Source organism: Natator depressus, chromosome 7, assembly GCF_965152275.1.
Source record: "Natator depressus isolate rNatDep1 chromosome 7, rNatDep2.hap1, whole genome shotgun sequence".
NCBI lineage: Eukaryota > Metazoa > Chordata > Testudines > Cheloniidae > Natator > Natator depressus.
This window is the reverse complement of record NC_134240.1, coordinates 60,012,260-60,032,772: the sequence shown is the minus strand read 5'-3', so window position 1 is coordinate 60,032,772 and position 20,513 is coordinate 60,012,260. Positions and strand designations below refer to the sequence as shown.

The window sequence follows — 20,513 nt, the reverse complement described above, 5'->3', positions numbered from 1 at the left end:
GGTTGGTGCTTTGAAAGCTTCACTTGAGAGTAGCCCTACTGGCATGTGCTGACAATGTGCTCCTCGTGACCCAGGATCTGAGGGAACTGGCATGGGTGGAGGCTTGCCATGCCATATATTCAGCAGTCTCGCTGCATGGGTCAAGAGCTCTGCTTTGATGGTTGGTAGAGGTGGCAGGTGGTCTCTCTCCTACCCATGTTTTCTGCCATCTGGTGGAGCAATAGTCCACTGCTCTATCTTGGCATGTACCTTTCTGCCACCAATCCCTCCTAGCTAGAGAATTGGATTGATCTAGAGGCCAGGTTGTCTGACCAGTTGCAGAGGTGGATGGGGCCGCTCTGGTGCCTTTCCCTTTGAGGCAGTGCGCTTCTGATCAACTAGCTGTTCCTGTCCATGCTCTAGCACCAGTTCAATACACCGAGCCTGCTCTTGAGAAGCCTGGCCAGCCTGCAGAAGAAGATCCTGGAGTTTGTCTAGTTGGGGGTGCATTGCCAGTCTCTGTGGGGGTCCCGGACTGTATCATCATGCATATGCACAAGGGGGCTAAATTAAGATTGTGTTCGTGAGCAATGTGACTTCTGGCATTTTCTGACTTGAGAGTGCTTGACTTTGCAAACTTTTAATCCTTTAATTTTGGATTTTCTAATTTTTATGGATTAGTTTATTGTTGAGAGCAACCTTAACTAATGTTAAACACAGTTTTTTGTTTGAGCATTGTACTAAGTCTTGTTTGAGGGGGGAACAATCGCAAGTCTGTCTTGTGATAGGAGAGGACAGGTGAATATTCAGAAAGCCATATCTAGCTCCCAATTGGTAAGAAACAAATAAACAATACACATGAAAGGAGCTGTAAATTCTCTTCGTTTCATGTAACCCCCTTTTCAGCAAGTACCTTTGAAAAGGACCAGTGTAAAGTATCCCAGTACAAGCCCAAAGGAGCCCATTAGCAGCTGCTCCAAGCCTGGCTTTGACTGCAGCACCTCTGAAATAATGTTATGGGAAATCAGCAAAGGCAGCTGTTGCCATTTCATCCAGGGCACTGGTGACTTTCCCAGTATACAAATGACCTTGAGGGAGAGAGTGCTAAGTGGCTGATAATCTCTGATGTCACAATGTTTCTGTTCAGGCAGCCGAAGGGGGCAGCAAATATTCAGGGTGTGAAAAAATCAGGCTTTTCTGGTGCTCTGGTTTTCCCAAACTTCCTTTAAAAAAAAAAAAAAAAAAAAAAAAAACCCCCAGCAACATCCAAACCCAAAATACACATCGAAAATCATTCCACATACATAGTCATTAGTGGCTGAAATGTGGTTCAATTCTCCACGGCGTGCTTTCAAAAAAGGGTTCTGAAGCAAGGTTAGATTCCGAGGTACTGACCCTCTTAAATCAGAAAATACTGATGCAACCTGAACTATGGTATCACTACTGACAGCCCATAATAGCAAGGCATGAAAGAACAACTCTCCCAAACCCAGAGGAAATACCTTAGTTAGAAAGCAGCTAGTTTATTTTTTTTAAAGTTCAGTTGTATCTACAGTATATTCCACTTATTAGCAACCCCTTGGTCACCAGCAAAAAAGTGCTTCTATGCAGCAGTTGCTAATACACTATGTGGAAGGCAGGTTTGTGAGGCTGCAGCCGTGCAAACCTGCCTGCTCACAAGGCAGCAGTGGTGGGGAGGGTTGCAGCCAGGATGTGGGTGTTTGTACATGGAGCTAGGGGCCCACAGAGCTGCATGGTGCCTCTCCCTATGCTCTCTGGGAGTTGGGCCTCAGCAACTCTCAGCACTTTCTTTCCTGGGTAGGGCACAGCCCAGAGAGTGCAGGGAGAAGTACCATGCAGCCCTGCTACTGCCCAGCCCATAGCCCCCTACCTCCTGTGTGGTCCCTGTGCACGTGCAGATTTGCAGGGCTTCAGCCCCAAAAGGAAGCGCCATAACCCAAAGAAAGGAGATGGCCCTGGTAAGATGCCTCCTGGTTGGAAGGGTTCTTCGGGCAGTTTTGTTCACAGATGACCGTGATTGTTTGCTGATAAAGCAGCTGGAATGGTTTCTGAATCAATTCCTGCTGCCTCAACAGCTGTGGGAGTGGTCTCCACCCCATGGGGAGTGGTGGGAGTTCGGAACGAATGACCGAGAGTATCACACATCACGAAGTCCTGTGCAGTATAGTCCAGGAGCTCCAGACACCCAAAGCCAGAATCAAACCCATAGACCAAGCAGCATACCACTTATAGTTTCTAGGGTTTAGGAATAAAGTAATATCCCTTTAAATAATTTGTGAGCCCTCTAGTGGTACTCACTGTTCTATATTTTAGAAGTTGCCAGAACACAACCAGTGTGGCAATGTGTGTATAGAGCTAGGTCTGGCATATTGTGTCCATTGAATAAACACTGCTAGTTGGATTCCAATGTGCCTGTATGGTTCCTTGGTGCCCTGTTTGTTGCTTAAAGAGCAAGAGACACAACACTTCAGCAGCAAGGCAGGGATCATAATCTGGGAATACAGTCAGGAATAGGGAGCAGCCTAGGGGCAGTGCAACTAAAAAGGGAACTGCACTTTGCAGCACTCGGACCATAAGTGATCTGCTCACTTAGAGAAAAATTGTGTTAAAAATGTCTGGCACTTTGGGGGGAATGGACTTGTTTGGTAGTTCAGTAGCAGACTGGCCCCACCTCTAGAAAGAGATTGGAACAGGATAGACGAGCGAATGGTATAACTGATGAGAAGAGAATCCTAGTTTTACTGAGCATAATGAGCTAAAACGTGCACCTTGCTAAGCAGACTAACAGCTTCTTAAACTTGCAGCCAAAACATTTGCTGATTATGTGGAAATTCTACAAACTCGCCTGTTCCCAAAAGCCATGGTGATCATAGTCATTCCTGCTTTTATAAATATAAATATAAATTTATAAATGCCAAAAAGGCAATGAAAGAATTTCTGAGTATGTGCTTGAATTAAGGAAAGTAACAGAGCACTGCCAGTTTGGAGAGAGTTTACATGGTGCAGTAAGGAACTAGTTAGTGTGTGATATGCAAAATGAAGCACCTAAAAACAGTTATTGACTGAGGCTGATTTGGCCCTAAAACAAGCACTATAAATTGCTGTTTCAATGGAGATGGCCTAATGGGACTGTTTCTTCTTCCTAATTAGGACAGTTAGCATCATCTTTAACCTCCTGCCAAGGACTGCCATGTCTTTAGGAGAGTCTAGACAGCTAAAAGGCTGGGCCAGAATAGGGGAAAATGTTGAAATTAAACTGTGTGTAACCTTTTATGGTTGGAATGTTTTAATTGTTTTCCTTTCTTATGCAAGCTTAATAAAAGGGATTTTAAAGGGGGTTCTTCACAGTGGGAGCTGGGACTAACATTACAATTTAACATTGTAACAGTAAACAAGGGCTTTAAACACCACAGCTCAGTTGCTCCCTAGACCCCCACTCTTTAGCTATACAACAGCCTGATATAGCCTTTATTGGGAGGGATAAAACACACCCTTTGCCAGTGGGTTAAACCACTGTTTTGTAGACATTTGCAGAATGCTGGGAATGTGGGTCCATGTTCTTTCTTGGCTCTGGTGGGGGAGTGTGGTCTAATGAGTAGAGAAGGGATCTGCAAATTAGCACTCCTGAGTGGTCTTTGCTTTTAAATGCTTTGGATTTACAATGTGCTCATTAATCTGTGGGTCTCAAACCTATTTGTGAAGAGGGGTATGTTGGAGTAGCCCCATTCTGAAGACATGGAACATGATTCGTCAGTGCTTTGTGGCCCCTTTGTGCTGGTTGAACTGCACCTCCATAAAGGGACGTACAAGCTGCCTCCCCTTGTCCCCTGTGGCAAATACTTCACTGCTGCAGGAATGAATTGGGCCACCGTAGCCAAGCACACAGATTTAACACAGACTTTCCGAAACACAGTATGGCTAAGTGACTGAAAGGTAGGTCTGCCACTTCAAAGCCTGGGTTCTCTTCCTAGCTCTGCCAGAAGTGCCCTTGTGCAACTTTACTGATCACCAGTTATCTATGAAGATGCCTCTATCTTAAAGCAGTTGTATGAAGCCCTACTCGATATTAAGTGTTAGTGATTAGGGTTCACAGGCTTGTATCTCCCAGCCTAGCTACTTTCCTTGTGGCCAAAGGACAGCTGCAGGGCTGGCATGCTCCTGCCCTACCACCTTACTGACACTGTTAGTCTATGCAGTTGTTTGGAAACAATGAAGAAGGCTCAGGGGGGCTTGGAAGCAAGCTCAGTGCAGTAGGAATGTTCAAAAAACAACAAGCATGTGCCAAAGGATATTTCCTATGGCTTACAAATCTGAAGAGATTTTTTATGGAGGAGGTGAAAGGCACTGCTCTGACTCTACGAGTATCCCTTTGCCAAATGTCCAGTTCCTGCTGCACAGCCCTAGGGATGTTTAAACCAGCGTTGAAAATGTTTTTAGCATTGGTGAAAGTATCTATTTTTTTATTGATCTGGATCTAAAAATGGCTAACCTAATTTGCTGAAACTTTCAAAAGAAACGTCTGTTGACATTATAAGCAGCGAGTCTAGGAAATTACAATGGAAAGGATTAGGTAACTTGAAATATTGGCATCACTGCCACTTTGCCAAAAACATTATTGTAATGGGGAGACTTTGTCAAAGGAGTGAGTCTCACGTTTTGTCCTGAAGGCAATGAGATCTGGTTACTCTAATCTCTTCTTGGAAGGGATTCTACAGTTGGGGGGCTGTTGAGCAGAAATCTATCTCCAGCTCTTATACCTTTCACTCTTACAGTGGAAAGTGTCATCGTTCCTGAGGAGCACAACTGCTGCAGGAGGTTATGGCCTCAGTATCTTGAAGGCAACCCTTGTGGATGTGGCCCAACAGCACTCCCTTAGAGGCTGCAGTAAAGCAGAGGCAGTTCAGAGCAGGAGAAGGCAGGTATGGGGAGAAGTGGTTGAAGGACTGGGCATTGGAGGGCAGTTGCTAGAACCATTCCCACAGAGGCTTGAGTAGTGCTGTAGCAGTAGCTTCCTCAAGGGATGGATTCTAGTGCAGTCGGTGCAGAATGTCTGGCATCCAGCAGGTGGCAATAGTGCCTAAAGGAAGAGCAAAGGCAGGTCTGGAGCCCCAGCCCCAGTCCCTTACTCCACACAGCCAGCCGCAGTTTGAAACTTGACAGGTCTCCAAGAAATACCAGTAATTTCCTGTTCCGAGGGCTGACGCTGCTTAGCGCAAACACACGCTGTTTGCTCCACGTTTAGAATCATGACAAAGTCTGAGACATGGGCTTCCAGTTAAGAATGGCTGCTAGGCACTAAGCCTTCCCTGACTGGTAGCAGGGCAAATGCCTGGGACCCACAGGACTGCTTAAGGGGCAGTGAGCTGTAGGACCCCTCCCCACCCCAGCATTCCTGGGAGCAGGAAGGGACCCTAGGTTTCCCAAAGCCTCCTGCAAAGGGTAGGGGCAGTGTGACAGGGGTCACCCAGAGAGGTGCATTCCCCTGACACCATGCTGGAGCCTTCTCTGGCAGCACCTCAGGAAGCTTCTTAAGAGCTGTGGCTGAAAAGACACACTTAAAGCCCTGGCCAGTGCCTGGGCTTGCCCTACTTCCTCCCAATGGTAGGCAGCCCCAGGCTGTGCCCTTCCTGCCATGAGCCCTGGGCCAGGAAGATGGGCAGTGAGCTGGGGAGCACCACAAGAGCAGCAGCCCCAACACTGTGTGGTGTGTGTGGGTGGGAGGGAAGCGGGGCTTCAGAGTGCTAGAGAGTGGACCGGAGCCATTGCCTGGGGACTTGGAGCAAGACCCTTGGCAAATGGGAGGCCTCCAACACCTGGAGAAGTGGTTCTGCTCTCCGGTGGGGCAGCTACCTCTATTCTGTTCACTCCTCTGAGATGGCTGGGGGGTTGCCTCTAGCAGTGGCAGTGCACAGTAGCTGGCTGGAGCAATGGCAGAGGTAGCTTTTTGCAGTACATCCAAAGAGCCCCAAGAATTACTGCACCAGCAGGGCAAGGAGCAGTGCTGTGTGTGCGGCATAAGCCTGACACCTGCTGGGCAGGCAGACCTGGCTAATCTGTGTGGTATTTTACAGGAATCCCTCTTGGCTCTGCCCAGCAGCCAGGCCTCATTGTGCAAGCTGAATACACTGGCTCTGGTGGTCTCTGGTTAGGAGACTGTTTGTTACATTTTGGGGAAAGCTACAATATTTTTTATTAAGAACAAAGCTGCGAGCGGCACCGCTGCCTTGATTAACTTAGAGGCTTTATTGACTGGCTGCTTTGTACAAAACAGGGAGATTTCTGCCCCAGCCCATTCAGGGCTCTGTACAAAACCCAAACTATGTACATGGAATTAGCTCTGTGTCTTTCACATGGGCTGAAATGCACACAGCATAGACATCTGTGAATACTAGTGAGCATTCACCTATAAACAGCTTAGCATCCTCAAATACAGCCCCCTAGTGACCAATACAAAAATCAGACTGTCCCCTATTTACAGCAAGAGAGCACTAAGGGACCTGGCTTCGAGTCACTGCCAGCCTTACGGAAGGCAGCACGGACCTGGCAGAGCTCCATCCCGCAATGGGATGACTCCGTAGGGCTGGCTGCTCAGGAAATAATGGGTGTAGAGTCAGGCCCATTGGTCCCATACCTTGAAGTCATGACTGGGTGGAACTCATTCATGCCAGGGGGAGCCTTGCAGAGGGGTAGTCGGGGGGCGGGGGGGAGAGGAGGTCACTGAGGAGGGCTAATTAACCAAACCCAAGCTGGTTCTGGAAGAATGTGCGTGTGTTGGGGGGCAGGGGTGAACGGTCTCTGCTTTCTGCTGTTTTACTCTCGTCCTTCAACACCTTGCGCTCTGCCATGCAGCATTGGGAGCAGGGGAAGCACCAGGCTTCTCACGCAGTGCTGCAGTATCAGTGTCAAGCACAATCGCATCCACGGGTGTTCAGGCCACACAGTACCATCACGCTGAGTCAGTCAGACCAACACAGGCCAGAGACCTGCTCTCTGCAACCCCAGCATCGAGACCAGTGACTTGTGGTTGTTGTAAACACTCAGGGACAAGCTCCCCTAGACTAGGATATGCTTGGGAGAGGGAGATGCTAAGAGGAAAGGCCATTAGAGACCAATACAACGAGATGAGAACTTCCTGTCGTACTGTGATCAGGTCTCCCCTGTTCAGAGGCTGGGAGACAGGATCAGATTCACACCATGATTAAGAGGAACCTGACACAGTTGAGCTAAAGTCATCCCTGTGCCAGCTGGGCTGGGAATAAGTGCATTGCACTGGGGTGCTGCAGTGAGGGAGCCCATGGGGAAGGAACTTTTTCTTGCCTACAATCTGGGAGGCAGCGATCCTTCAGTGTTGAAGCCCAAACACTATTCCGAGTGGATTTTCACCTGCTGTTCCACAGCCAGGGACTGACCCTCGGCAGCTGTAAGCCACTCAGTCCATGCTGGTCAGAAGGGGGCTAGTCCACAATCAGCAACCAGCGAAGAAGTGGGTTTGCAGGCCCGCATATTGTGCTGCTCGCCCCATGTGCAGCAGCACAGGCCGGGGCACACAGACCCTGGTCCCTGCACCAGGTTGTTAGGACAGGTAGTACATGCCATAGGTGACTGGCGCTGTGAAGAGACCTGGGACAGGCTGCAGGGCTGCTCTACTGGGGAAAGTGCTGGTGGCTCCATACAGGGAGGGGGAGCCCACGTGTGCTCCCAGCGGGAAGGGCAGGGCAAAAGAGGGCAGCAAGGGCTTGGTGGCCAGTTTGAGCTTCTCCAGCTCTGCTTCCTGCAACCTCTTGGCCTTAGCCCTGCGGTTCTGGAACCAAATCTTGACCTGGGTCTCTGTGAGATTGAGGGAGCTGGAGAACTCAGCCCGCTCGGCGATGGACAAATACTGCTTCTGCCGGAACTTCCTCTCAAGTGCTAGCAGCTGCGAGGTGGTGAAGGGCGTGCGGGGCTTGCGATTGTTCTTGTGCTTCCTCAGAGTGCAGGGTGGAGGGCTTGGCTGCCCTGCAAGGTGACACAAACAAACAGCCCAGCTGCTTAATGCGGAGCAGCCTTGGCCCAGCTGCCAGGCCAAAGGCGCAATCTCCAGGACCCTCCAGCTCTGTATTCCTACCCTACCCACCTCAGATGTGAAGTCCATCCTGGGCTCCAGCCCTGCCATGAATGTGCGTTTCCCCATTGGGGCTAGCTCCCTCAGGGCTGGGAACCCAGCATGGCACAGAGCAGGTCTTCCCCTCGGTGACCGCATGACAGGTACTCACAAAGCCCCTATTTGGGGCCCAGAGACTCCCTCATGCGTGGAACCAGGAATGCTGAGCTGGGATGCGGATGGAGCACTGGCCATCAGGGAGCAGGGCACTGTGGCATGCAGGCTCCACATGTCAGTCCCTAGGAGCTCCTGTCTCAACTAGAGAGAGCAGGCAGGTCCCTCCCTTGCCCATGGGGTTCCCAGTGCCCAGCTGCACTGAGTGATCAGAGTGCCATTCAGTTTACAGGGGCAGAACTGCCTGGGGTCAGAGCCATGGGGGTTCACCGTGCGCCTGGCCTGGGCATGGGCATAGGAGCTGAGCTCACAGGCAGGCACCAAGTGGTGTGAGCTGTGGCCCTGGGCCCAGGTGGGACCCCCAAGGGAGGAGTGCAGGCCAGGTCCAGGTAGCCTGCACACCATTAGCAATGTACAGTGCTATCCGCAGGGGAGAGCACTGGGCCTTTCCCCCACTGTTCAGAAGCGAGTGGCTGGCTAGGGCTGATGGGGGCGCGGAGTGATGGCAGGGCCAATGGCCTGGCAGACTCTACCAGGAGGCCGTAGGTCCCAGCAGGAGCCTGGGTCGGGCTGTGCTGCTCACACAGGGCTCATAGGCACAGAGCATGGGAAGCTGCAGCCACCTTAGCGTCAGCTCGGGGGTGAAGCGATGGCACCTCAGCCTGGCTGGAGCTTCACAGCACAAGTGAGGGGCTGGGGAGAGTTAGGGCCCGCTGAATGGCTGTTGTCTCCCCATCTACTATCCTGTGGGCAACATGCCCTTCCCACTGGTGGGACCGGGTCCTGACCATTCTGCTGTTCAGAGGAGGCCACAGGTGAGCCTGGCTTGGGATCTCAGGTGGGGAGAGGGTCACATACCAGCAAGGGAGGGAACCCACACCCCATGAGTTTAGTGCTCCCCTGCTGCTCTTGCTGGCAGGGGAGGGGTTCCAGGTGTCCCGCTAGTTGGACTGACAGTTGCCCAGGCTGGCTCTGTGCTCTGACACACAGAGGTGCGGGGTAACTTTAGGTACTTACTTGGTGGAGAACAGGCAGACTTTGCAAACCAGGAGTTGGGCTCCTTGTCACCAGGACTCTCCACCGCTGGTGGCTGCTGCTTAGCCCGCTGCTCTGGGAAATCTTGGCCTGACTCCGCTGTGTACAAGCTGCTCTGGGCCCGGGCAGGTGGCACTTCGGCAGTGGCAGCAGGGGGTGGCTGGTGAGGGCGGCTGCTCCGCGGACACAGCTTGCGCTCCGTGATCAGCAGGGACTCCACACTGAAAGGCAGCAGAGGGCTGGAGGTGGTTTGGCCCCTGCATCCCAGTGCCTTGGAGCCCATTCTGGGCGGCTCCTCCTCAGCGAGGGGGCTCCCTTTGGCGAGGGCAGCCACTCCTTTGCTGGTCTCTGTGCAGGCTGTCTCCGGGCTCAGCGACCTCTGGCAAGGATTCATCCTCAGGGAGGAGGGAGCCATAAAACTGCTGCAGGGGGCAAGGGGGCATACGCACCCTGGGAGGCTCCAGACACCGCCCCAGAGCTCAGGCCCAAGCAACAGCCTCACGGGTGAGGTCCAGGCTCCAGGGTCCCAGCTCCAGTCTCAGGGGTGGGGTCCAGGCTCCAGGGACCTGGGTCCAGACTCCAGGGACCCAGCTCCAGCCTCAGGGGTGGGATCCAGGCTCCAGGGTCCCAACTCCAGCCTCAGGGGTGGGGTCCAGGCGTCAGGGTCCCAGCCCCAGGCTCAGGCACCACCAGTGCAAGACTCAGGGTGGGAGATGGGGTCCCGGGCTCCATGCTTGAGGCAGGGCAGCAGCCTCGCGATGGGACTCGGGGACCCTGCAGGCGTCTCCTGCACTTTAACAGCTATAAAAGTTCTGCCGCTCCTCTTTCATGTGGCCGCCCTCCAATCTCCCCCCTGCAGCCCGTGACGTGCCGGGCGAGGGGCTGCCATTGGCCGCCTGCACTCTCAGGCCGGAGCCGTCTGGCAGGGGCGGGGTGGCGGCGGGTGGCCCCCGGGCTGCAGTCTCTGGGAGCACAGTTCAGTGCAGTTAACAAGCTGGGCAGCGGCCTCTCTTCTCCCATTGCTGGGCGCTTGTTGGCACCAGGGAGAGCGGCTCCCCCGAACTCCCCACTAGCATTTCCCTGCTGGATTCCCCTCTCCCCAAAATCCTGCCTTTGCACACCAATGGGCCCAGAACACTTATTTCATCAGCCCCTCACTAGCCACAAACCTGGCAGCCCCCCAGTCTGCCAGCGGCGAAGGCTGGGAGTCCAGCCTGCCCCAGGGGCTAATTTGCTGTTTTTGAGACTGGGGATTGTTCTTTAAATCCCACCCCCGCCCCTCCGCTCAATTTTCTTGAACTTTGCTGCGACTTTCAGTCTCCTATTTTACTTACCACGGTAATTGTTAATTTATTACATTGGTCCTAGTCTTTCTGCCGTGCAGCTCGTCTTGGTCCTTCTGATTGTTGCTGCTTCATTTGAAAAGCACCGGGCAATCCTTCACCATAAGTTGGAGCATTTTAATAAGGCAGACAAATTATGTTTTGGAAGGCGCCAGGCGCAGCAGGATCAAAAGGGAAGCTACCTCGGGGAGAATAGGCAACAGTTAACTCTACTTAATTGTCCTCCCAAAATTTAATGTCTAGTGCATGGCTGAAAGGACTAGATTCGCACACAGGCGGGCTTTTTATTGGCTGTTAACTGTTGAGCTGCCGGAATTACTTGAAAAGCAATTAAGTTTGACATTATTACCACTAATAATGTTTTCTCTGAGGGACACATTAAATACAGCTAAAAGTAAACTCTAGTGCATAGGATGAAAAGGTCTTTTCTTTTCAGATTTACAAGAGCTTCTCGATTGAATGTTTGTTGTATTTATTCCAGAACATTTGCTATTGTAAATGGTACAGCTGAAAAAATTCCAAATGTGCTACAGTATGTTTCAATCCATTAATCTGAAGGTGGATTTATGTTTGTTTGTATTTTTTTAATTTAGCATGTGTCAGAATTTATTCACAGAAGTGACACAACTCACAAAGTAACAGCATATTGTTTTGAGAGAAAAATCCTGGTTTACCACTGTGGTCCGTAATGTTTTCTAAATAAGAAAATATTCTTCAATCTCTCTTTTAAGTGGTTGCCTAATACAAAGTGGGCTATGTTCACTTTAAACAGTTGCACACACGGCTCTGCCTGCTCATATACCCAGTAAACAATTCCATTTGGTCAAATAGTGTAGCAAGAGTTAATGGGAATCTGCACGTCCCAAGGAGGAGTGGGTCTGTGATACTGTAGAGCCGGCAGTCCACCAGCTCCAGGACAATGCACATACCTCTCCCTAGAGTTAAATAAACGTGTTCTGTGTGATTTTGTGCTCACCTAGGAGCACACGATGTGCTTGAAAATCTATTTGGTATCTGTAAAAATAAATGAATATCAGGATCTCCAGATATTCTGATTCTGATCAAAAAAGGTCTCAGGAGTTGTAAAATTTTATTCCACTTAATGTCCATATGTAAACAAACATCTACAAAGGAATAAAGTCTGATCTACCTTTGTTGTGCCATGGGCACCCTCATCTTTACAGAAACAGCCCATGCATTATCTGATTGCTGGTCAAGCCCACTAATGTTATAAATGAGATTAGACTAACTACATCTTTGACAATGTTTACACTGCTGTAACTCCTGGGACAGCAAGCACGGACTGCATCCCCATGTGCTGCAGATCAGAAATGACTCAGGGTCCAACAAACACTCCGGATGGAGAAACAGGACCCCGGGGGCCTTCAGGCATCCTGGGATGGACATTACACAGAAAACAAAATGTTGGCTTTCAAACCCAGAGTTGGCTGTGGGGGGAAATCCCTGTCTAGAAATTGCCAGCACCTTTGTATTGAGAAAATTGCAGCGTCCTTGTTCGGGCAAACTCTGGGAAACACTCAGCACAGCCTGCAAGATCAGGCATTTGTGAGCTGAAGGGATGCACAGACCAGACGGCGAGCTGCACAGGCAGAGCCAGTATCTGGAGGAGACTGCCTCTGAAGCTGCTGAGAAAGACCGCAAAGGTACATTAGTCCCTATTCTGGGCCAGCCCTGCAACCTGTGGACACTTCCATGGGAGTCTGGCCTGGCCAAGGACAACGGGATTAGGCCCCTTGCAGCAGTCTGTGTTCTTATATCCCTGCCTATCTCCTCTTCAGACAGCAGACTTCAACTCCAAGGACACCAAGAACTTCCCAAAGAGACGCACAGACTCCCTGTACATTTGGAATTGTTCCCTATGCATTCAGTCCCTCTAAACTCCCGACACTACGCAATCTGGTTTAGCAGGACTGCTGTCGGACAGGTAAGAAATGCAGTGATATGTTGCTGAGCCTTAACGAGCAAACAGCAACTGGGACAAGGTTTTATTCTTAGACAAAAAGTTCACTGGCTTGACACTTTTAACACGTACATTATTAACTGCTCTGCTATCTGTTTGCATATACTGTATCTGTTCACAGTTGGCACACAATATTACAAATTATTCGGGGGGGAGGGAGTTTTCAGATGAGCTTTATTTTGGTTTTGCATGTAAGCAGTTGGATCTAATGATCAGAGCACAGGACAATCCAGCTAGTATGTAAATATATATATATATATATATAAATGCAACAGTAACATCATTTTGAGCAATTTGGACCATTTAAGGACAATGGATGGCTCATGGTGAGAAGGAAGGAAGGTTAGGAATATGAACATCCGTTGAGCCATGTTATCTAGTTACAAAAATAAGGTCAAGGTGTAGGTAAGAATCATGGCTTCATGTTCAGGAAGCCTACAAAATATTTCTGTTATTTTGAAAAAAACTGTTCATTTAATTAAATACAGATTTGTTTTCAGTTTATTGCAATTGCTCGGCAATGCTAAGGAAATTCAATTAAAACAAAGTTCTCCCCAGTGCAAATATAGAAGCACTGGCTGAAAAGCCCACAACACAGGCAAATTCCCTGGGGCTCTCATGCCATATTGTAAGAACTCCTCTAAGGTTATAAAGAGGGACTAAAGTGATTGTAGATAATTGTGTTAACATTGTTTCTTTAAAAGTGGAGATTATGATAATCTGTTTTAGCAGTAGTAAACTTCAGTGTGCTTTAGGGCGAAGAAATTTTTAATGAATATAGTTTCATTGCAGGGATAGATTCTTTATTGCCATGTTAATTTAAATATGTGCAATATATATATATATATACACACACACACTCACAGGGGCAAGGAGGACAGACATATAAACTTGAATACCCTGGAATTTGTGAATTGTTTTTCTCTAACAAAGTGCAGTGGATAAATAAACTGACAAGCAGAAAAATCACCATGAAATACCTTCCCATAAATGCTGGGTTTTCATCTGTATGCATGTTATATCCATGTTACTATGCACAAGGCCTGAATTCATGGAAAAAATAGTGCAGAATGACTTTCTAGCCACTGTACCTAACATTGAACTGAATGCTTTCCTGACAAAGCACTAGAATCAAATACAACTGGGCATTTGTCTTCTCGGTAAATTTTGTCGTCCTTGTTTTGTGGTTGTGTTTATGCCACTACTGATGCTTAGTGCTTTGCATGTGTGGACTGGAAGGACTTCTCCTTTCCCGTTGCCTACAGCAGGACACACCATCTGTTTTCAGGTTGGTTCTGGTCTCTATGTGCCTGGACTTTTTTTCTGTTTGCCCGCATTCTTGTGTCTAGTGCTTATGTCACACGGCAATACTGTTTACAACACACCATTATATTATGGCGCAGTGTCTTTAGCAGCCTCAGACTCTTTGTCTGCCAGTTTAAACTGGTAGCATCTTTCATTCTGTTTCACCCTGTTGCTATCCGTTCATATGGCAATGATGCAATGCTATTTTCAAAAGGAAGGACGATGAATGAAGGGTTTATAATCTTAGAATGCGTGATTGACACACCTTAGGGTAGCTTCTTTTTACATTGAATTGAACTGAAATAAATCTAGTTAGATTTGACATTGTGAAACAAAGACACACTCAATGTAATAAGACAGAAAGGAAGCTGGGTTGGCCTCAGACCAAGCTGTAGAATACTTGTACTTTCAAGGCATTTTTAATATTCAGAGCTATTGGACTGTGAATTGCTCAAAAGTTTGTGTGTTTGATCATTTGTTAGTTACATATACTGAGCCAAGATAAAATGTCTGATCATTAACCTTGGCTAGTAGCTTTAAATTTCATTTTTAAAAGGTTGCTTTTAGACAGAGAGAAATGAAGCCTATTTGCTCTGTATGCCCAACTGCAGCAAGCGGTGGGAACAAAAACCATTTGAAAAAGAGTACTGTAAACAAGGGAGAGCGAGACTGTGATGCAACTACAGCTCCCGGCTCCCTTCCCCTCTTTCTCTAAGGGTCCTGGGGACCCTGCTCTCACCATACTGGTCGGAATGTAATTTCCATCTCATGGCAACCACAGTGCAACCATAGGCATAGCTTGACTTCTCTATTTGGGAGGCCTGGGGGCCAGTACTCAGGGGGTGCATCTTTCCATTCTTCTCCCAACCCTGGCCCTTCTGTGCTGTGGCCTAAGGGCAGGTGCCACCCCTGTTCCCCAAAGGCAGTGCATCCCATTGATGCCCAGCACCCCTTCCCTTGCAGAGCCAGGGGCAAAAGCCCTGATCTCACCCCCCAAATCGAGCCAAAGCTCCATGACCGCTCCCCCCATGCAAGGTCCCCTTGGCCTCTGCCCCCAGGGGCACTGGTGGGGGGGGTGGCTGAGGTCTCTTGGTGTTGCCGATCACCGGTGGCAGGCATGGTACATTCCGCTCAGCCCTGGGACTGTGACAGCACCAGCTCAGCCTGCATGGTCCAGTTCTCCTGCAAGCAGACAGAAGAGCACTCCCTCCCGCTGGGGAGGGGAACAGAGAGAGGAGACTGAACCTGTTACCCCAGTCAGAGCAGGGATTCAGCCCCAGAGAGCCCCAGACTGGCCCTGGGGGAGAGGGGGTGACACCAAGACTAGTTTGGTCCAAAATGGAGGACAATGAGGACAGAAGGATCATGGGGAGGTGGAGAGGGTGGGGTGGACTGTGTTGTATGAAGAGTTAAGGGTGTTTGGGAAGGAGTGGGGAAGCCACGTTGGTGGGGGGGGGGAGTTGAGGAGTGTGGGGAGACACCAAGTTTGGGGGGAATGGGGCAGGGGAACCCTGGGTTTGGCAGGAGAGCCCCCAGTTGCCAAAACGGCTGACCAAGTGGCGATGGGAAGGGGACAGGTCAGTGTCCTGGGGAGGAGGATTCTCTGACCCACCACTACAAAACAGCATACCGGGGTACTGAAACAGGCAGGGCCCAGGGGCCATGGCGGTCCCACTTTTTACCATGAACCCGGCCTCCTTCCCCTCCTCTTCCCCACGAGGCCCTACCTCCCGGCCAGGCCAGAAGCAGACCCCAGCTTGGGGAGCCTGGACAGCTGTGGGGAGCCATGGACCCTCCACCTTCCTGGGGTGGGGGTGGAGGGACCCAGAGCAGCTCTCAGCCCGTGTCCCTGCCCCCTGGGCCTCCTGTCCAGGGAAGGTGGAGGGTCCATGGCTCCCCACAGCTGCCCGCGTAGCTCTTACCACGGCCCGTCCTAGCTCTTTCGCCCTGCCAGTAGGCCGCAAGACGGAGCTGGGTATGTGTAAGCGGGAGTATGGTCCTGCTATTGTGGGGAACTTTCCTGGCTTCTGCACTACCCCAGTGAAATGGGCTAGCAGAAGGATCTGAGTCCTCGCTCCCACTTCCTTTACCCAGTGGCCTCCCTGCCCTCGAGGACTCCCCTTCCACTCTCCTGTCTGGCAGAGTCCTCGTAACCCCAACAAGGCTGGGCCCAGGATTCCTGGAGGGCTCGACCCCCAACCCTGCTGTGGTCACCTAGGACAGGGGCTAGGGTGTCCCCACTCCGGGGTGCTCTCTCTGCACTGGACACTTCCCTGACCCACTGATCATTACATACATAAAAGAATAAGGAAAAATGGGAAAGGTTAAAGGAAAACACATCACCCAGCTCTGTGGCAGGGAACATCACAAACAGTGTCTCTGGAATGTCAGGGCAGTTCACAGTCTGTTCCTTATAGGTCCCAGGCCTCCATCTTAGGCCCTGGGTGTGCTGCAGGGATGCTATGGGTTGGACACTTGGTCTGGTGGTGGCCACACACTTCCGGGCTTTGGGTGGTGCGACCCTTCTTCCCAGGGTCAGCCCCCCGTCAGGTTAAGATCCCCCTCCCAGTCTGGCCTGCAAGGACCCTTGTCTGGGGGTGTCTTTCTGCGATGGGCCCTTTGCCCAGGGTCCCCCCTAGGCTGGCCCCAGTTGCTCACCCCACCCAGCTCCAGACTGCTCCAGCCCCAGCTCCAGCTCCACTCTGCCTCAGCACTGATACTACTGCTCTGCCTCCAGCCCCCTGGGCTGCTTCTCTGGCCCCTCTGGCTCTGTGGCTGCCGCCCTGCTCCCAGCACAGGGTCTGCTCTCCCTGGGCTGTGTCTCTGGCTCTGGTTGCTGCAGCTCTCCTCCCAGGACAGGTCTGCTCTGCTGTGGTCTGCTGCTTCTGTGACTCTGCTCCCAGCTCTGACCTGCTTCCTGGGCTGCTTTTCTGGCCCCTCTGGTTGGCATGGCTCTGCTCCCCAGCTCAGCTTGGGTCCCTGCTTTCTCCTTAGCTTAACCCCACTCTGTCTGATCCAGGCAATTGCAGCTCACACAGAGGACAGGACCCCCCTGGCCTCCTGACTCCCTGATTAGCCTGACACGCTGGCAGGTCATTGGCCTCTCCCCATTGTTCTTGGGGGCTATCAGTCTCAAGGTCCTGATTTCCCATCGACCCTTCCCCTTTTAGTACTGGGAGCTAGTCAACCAAAACACCTCCATTGAATGTCAGTAAGGGGACAACAGTCCCCTTACATATGGGTAAGAGCTGCATGGGTAACTGTGGGGAGCCACTGACTGTCCACCTGCCCTGGGTGGGGAGCCTGGAGGGCGGGGACACGGGCCAGGGGCTGCTCTCAGGCCCCTCCACCCTGGCTCTGGCTTGATCGGGGTGTGGGGCCTTAGGGGAAAGAGGAGGGGCAGGGCCATGTAGGGGGCAGGGCCTCGTGGCCCCCCACTTTTAGGCAGAATCCGTCACCCCTGCAGCACACCCACACCTTGCTGCTAGCAACTAATATGGAGAGGACAGCTCAGTGCATGGGGGGGGTCCCTGATACTCCCCACTGCAAAACAGCAACCCTCCCCACCCATTGCCTGCAAGCCAGACTCTGAGGAAGGGAGGAGAAAACCTTCCAGCTGTGCCTCCGCTGCTCCCCCAACCCCAGCTCCCCGCTGCCCCCGGGGTAAAATCCCTCTCTTCCAGACCCACCTCCCAAACTCCCCCCTACACATGCTTTCCACGCAGGCTCTGTCAGGCAGGGCAAGTGCTGTGTGCCCTGAAGCTGTGCTGAAAAGCCAGGGTTAGGAGGGGAGTGGAAAGATGCAGTGGGGGGGCACCCCTACATACACCCGAGTGCAACATCCTGCAAGATAAATACTTTAAAATCATTTAATTTCTCACTGGCTTGGGGCTGTGCAACCCTTGCCTCCGTCCGCTCCTACTTGTGACAGGCGAGCCTTGGCTTTCCTGGAGAGTTTGATCCCCAGCCATCTCACTCATAAGCCGTTTCTGCTAAGGCCGGGGGGCCCAGTGGCCAAGTGCAGCGTTTGTGCATCTTTGCCGATCTCTCACCCGGGCAAGCATTTGCTTGGTCCCCGGGCCAGGCCAGGAGGCTGTGCTAGCCTGCCTGCCATCCCCTTCATTAACCCATGCATCTGGGGGAAGGGGGAATGCTGATATTCATCCCAGTATTCGAGCTGGACCAGCATGAAAGGAGAGCTTATGCCGGCCGGTGGGCAGGAACCCTTCTGTAACCTCCAGGGGCTGATGGCCAAGGACAGCACCTGCCCATGGATTAGTGGTTGGGGATTTGCAGTATCCCTCCTCTTATTGTAGTGGGTGTCACTTTTACACAGCTTAATCCCACTCCCAGCCTTAAACAGAATGAGAAGGAGCCCAGAGGGGCCACAAGTTTTCCTAGGAGTCTCCCATCCGAGCGTGCTCTGTACTAGGAAGAGTGCTGTAGCCCTGGTCTCTCTCACCCTAGCCAGACCAGCAATAACTTATTTGAAAACATTGCCCTGGGATCAGCCCTCACTTTCTGGGCTCGGCTCATTCCTTCTCTCGCTAACAGAGAGCCCCTCAATGGTGGGGAAAGCAGAGCCTGCTCAGGGGAGACCTTGCTCTGCCTCTGTGAATTCCACCCTCTCTTTGCAGCTCCCACACCACAGGGACCTGTGGAGGATCCCAGTCAGCTACAGGTAACCCAGTACAGTAACTGGCCTCTGTGACGAAGTGGGAATTTTCTGTCATATTTTTATGAATCCTCAGCATACCTCAGTTTCCTTCTGTAGGGTGCATTGCTACCCAGTGGGTGCAAAAGGGTTAACACTGTTCCTGGAACTGTCTGGGAGGCAGGGGGTGGGGGTCACCTCTCTGTCTGGGGGGCACCAATAGGATCGTTATTAAACTGGCTTAAACTGGCCCACATCAGCGGAGAGTCCAGCCAGACACAGAGATGCCCCCAAGGAGTGAACAGCCCCCATCTAAGAGCAGGAAACCCTGGCAGGGACTTGGGGACTGAGCTAGAGAACAAGGTGTCAGGTGGCTGGAATTAAGGGGCTTTTTGGAGGGACTCAGGAGCCTGGACCTGGGGAGACAATCAAACGGAGCTGGGGAGAGCTAGGGATGGAGTCCATCCCACCTTGACTGGCTCTCATGGCACTGGCTTGCCCAGGACGGACAGACTATAGGGTAGTCTGTGTGCTCTCCAAGGGACATTCAGCTTCTGTAGCCAGGTGACTGGTAGACAGTTCCCTTGTTTTGCAAAGGCTGTCTGTATCTGTCCCTAATCCCTGAGAGCACTGTATCCAAGGGGCCAAGCACATGCCTCCCACAGGACTCTGGTTTGGCTGGATTTGCTGCAGGGATCCCCAGAGAGAGACAGGGATCTCTGGTGCCAACGGCCCAGTCTCAGAGTCATGGAGACCACAGCCCTGCCCCTGTGGCACTGGGTGAGTCGTTGGGTCCCAGCCCTCTAAGGGACTGCTTACAGGCTGGGGCATAGTCCAGACCCTGTGACTCCATGACAATTGCCACAGGGCAGCCTGTCTGCAGAGCTGTTTGTGGGTATTATTATTTGAGTTGTACAGTCTTAGAGCCTAGGAGTGCCAGTCATGGCTCAGGGCCCCTTTGTGTCAGGCCCTGCAAACAAAGAGCTTAGGATCTGAGGTTCCTGGATACTCAGAGGACCTTTTTAGATCTGGAGTTGCGGAGAATAGGGAGAAGGTGATTGAGAGCAACAGCACTTTGGCCCACTTTGAAAGGAGCCTTCATCTCCAGGTGAGGAGCCTCACCTTGTCTGATAGCACATCTCTGCCAGGCCGGCCCAGCCAGTCTGAGTCTGGCCACCTTCACCGGCGCATTGGCCCTGAAATTATTACCCCTCAGGGCCATGCTGCCCACAACCTGCCCTTTGGAGTGTATGTGTGGGGAGCGGGATTTGAATGTGTGAACCTGAGTGCAGAAATAGACTCATTCACTTTCAAACCCGCCCTTCATTCCTTCAGGGAAGGCCTGTTTGTTGGCAGGTCCCAGCTCAGCATCCCATTCTCCAGCCAAGGGGGCAGCTGGCTGGGTTGAGACTCACCTCTTGCACTCTGGAGTCCAGTGGAGTCAGCCCAGATCGCTTGATGGGCCAGCTCCTTTGTAACAAGCCCCAGCCCAAATAGCATGTGCTCCTCCACACTCTAGGGGGTAGAGCAAAGCTGCCTCCCTTTGCGGGGGCGCCATTCACCTCAGGGAACTGGGTGAGCAGGTCACAGTTTGCTGTTAGTCTCTGGAGGGGAATTATCTCCAACACAGGCACAGAGCAACTCAAAGAGGAGAAACCACCCCTGCCAGACCAGTTTGCTTCCCCCAAGCATTAGAGGATTGCCCCCTGTACTCGTAGGCTGCAGAGAGGCTGTCTGTGCAGTGCACACACGCTGTCCCTCAGGACTTTGTGATGGGGGGTATTCCCCAGGCTGGTTCTGAGAGGGCTGAATTAGGTCAAGTGCACCCAATCAGCCAAGTAAGTAGCAAATGAGGGAGACGTAAGCTGTGTGGAGGGAGGAAACTCACCTGTGAAGGGGCCTGCACATAGGCCAGGAGTTCAGAGCAGAAAGGGGCTGCAG

At 51.6% G+C, this 20,513-nt stretch overlaps 1 protein-coding gene across 1 annotated transcript; it reads right to left on the bottom strand.

Moving 5' to 3' along the window:
* Positions 1–6,061: 6,061 nt before the first annotated feature.
* On the bottom strand, positions 6,062–10,072 carry LOC141990865 (homeobox protein MSX-3-like). The gene is made up of 2 exons (XM_074958609.1): positions 9,272–10,072; positions 6,062–7,995 (listed from the first exon to the last, which is right to left on the bottom strand). Exons 1-2 carry the CDS (start codon positions 9,702–9,704, stop codon positions 7,574–7,576), a joined length of 855 nt encoding a protein of 284 aa, XP_074814710.1. The 5' UTR covers positions 9,705–10,072; the 3' UTR covers positions 6,062–7,573.
* Positions 10,073–20,513: the final 10,441 nt, after the last annotated feature.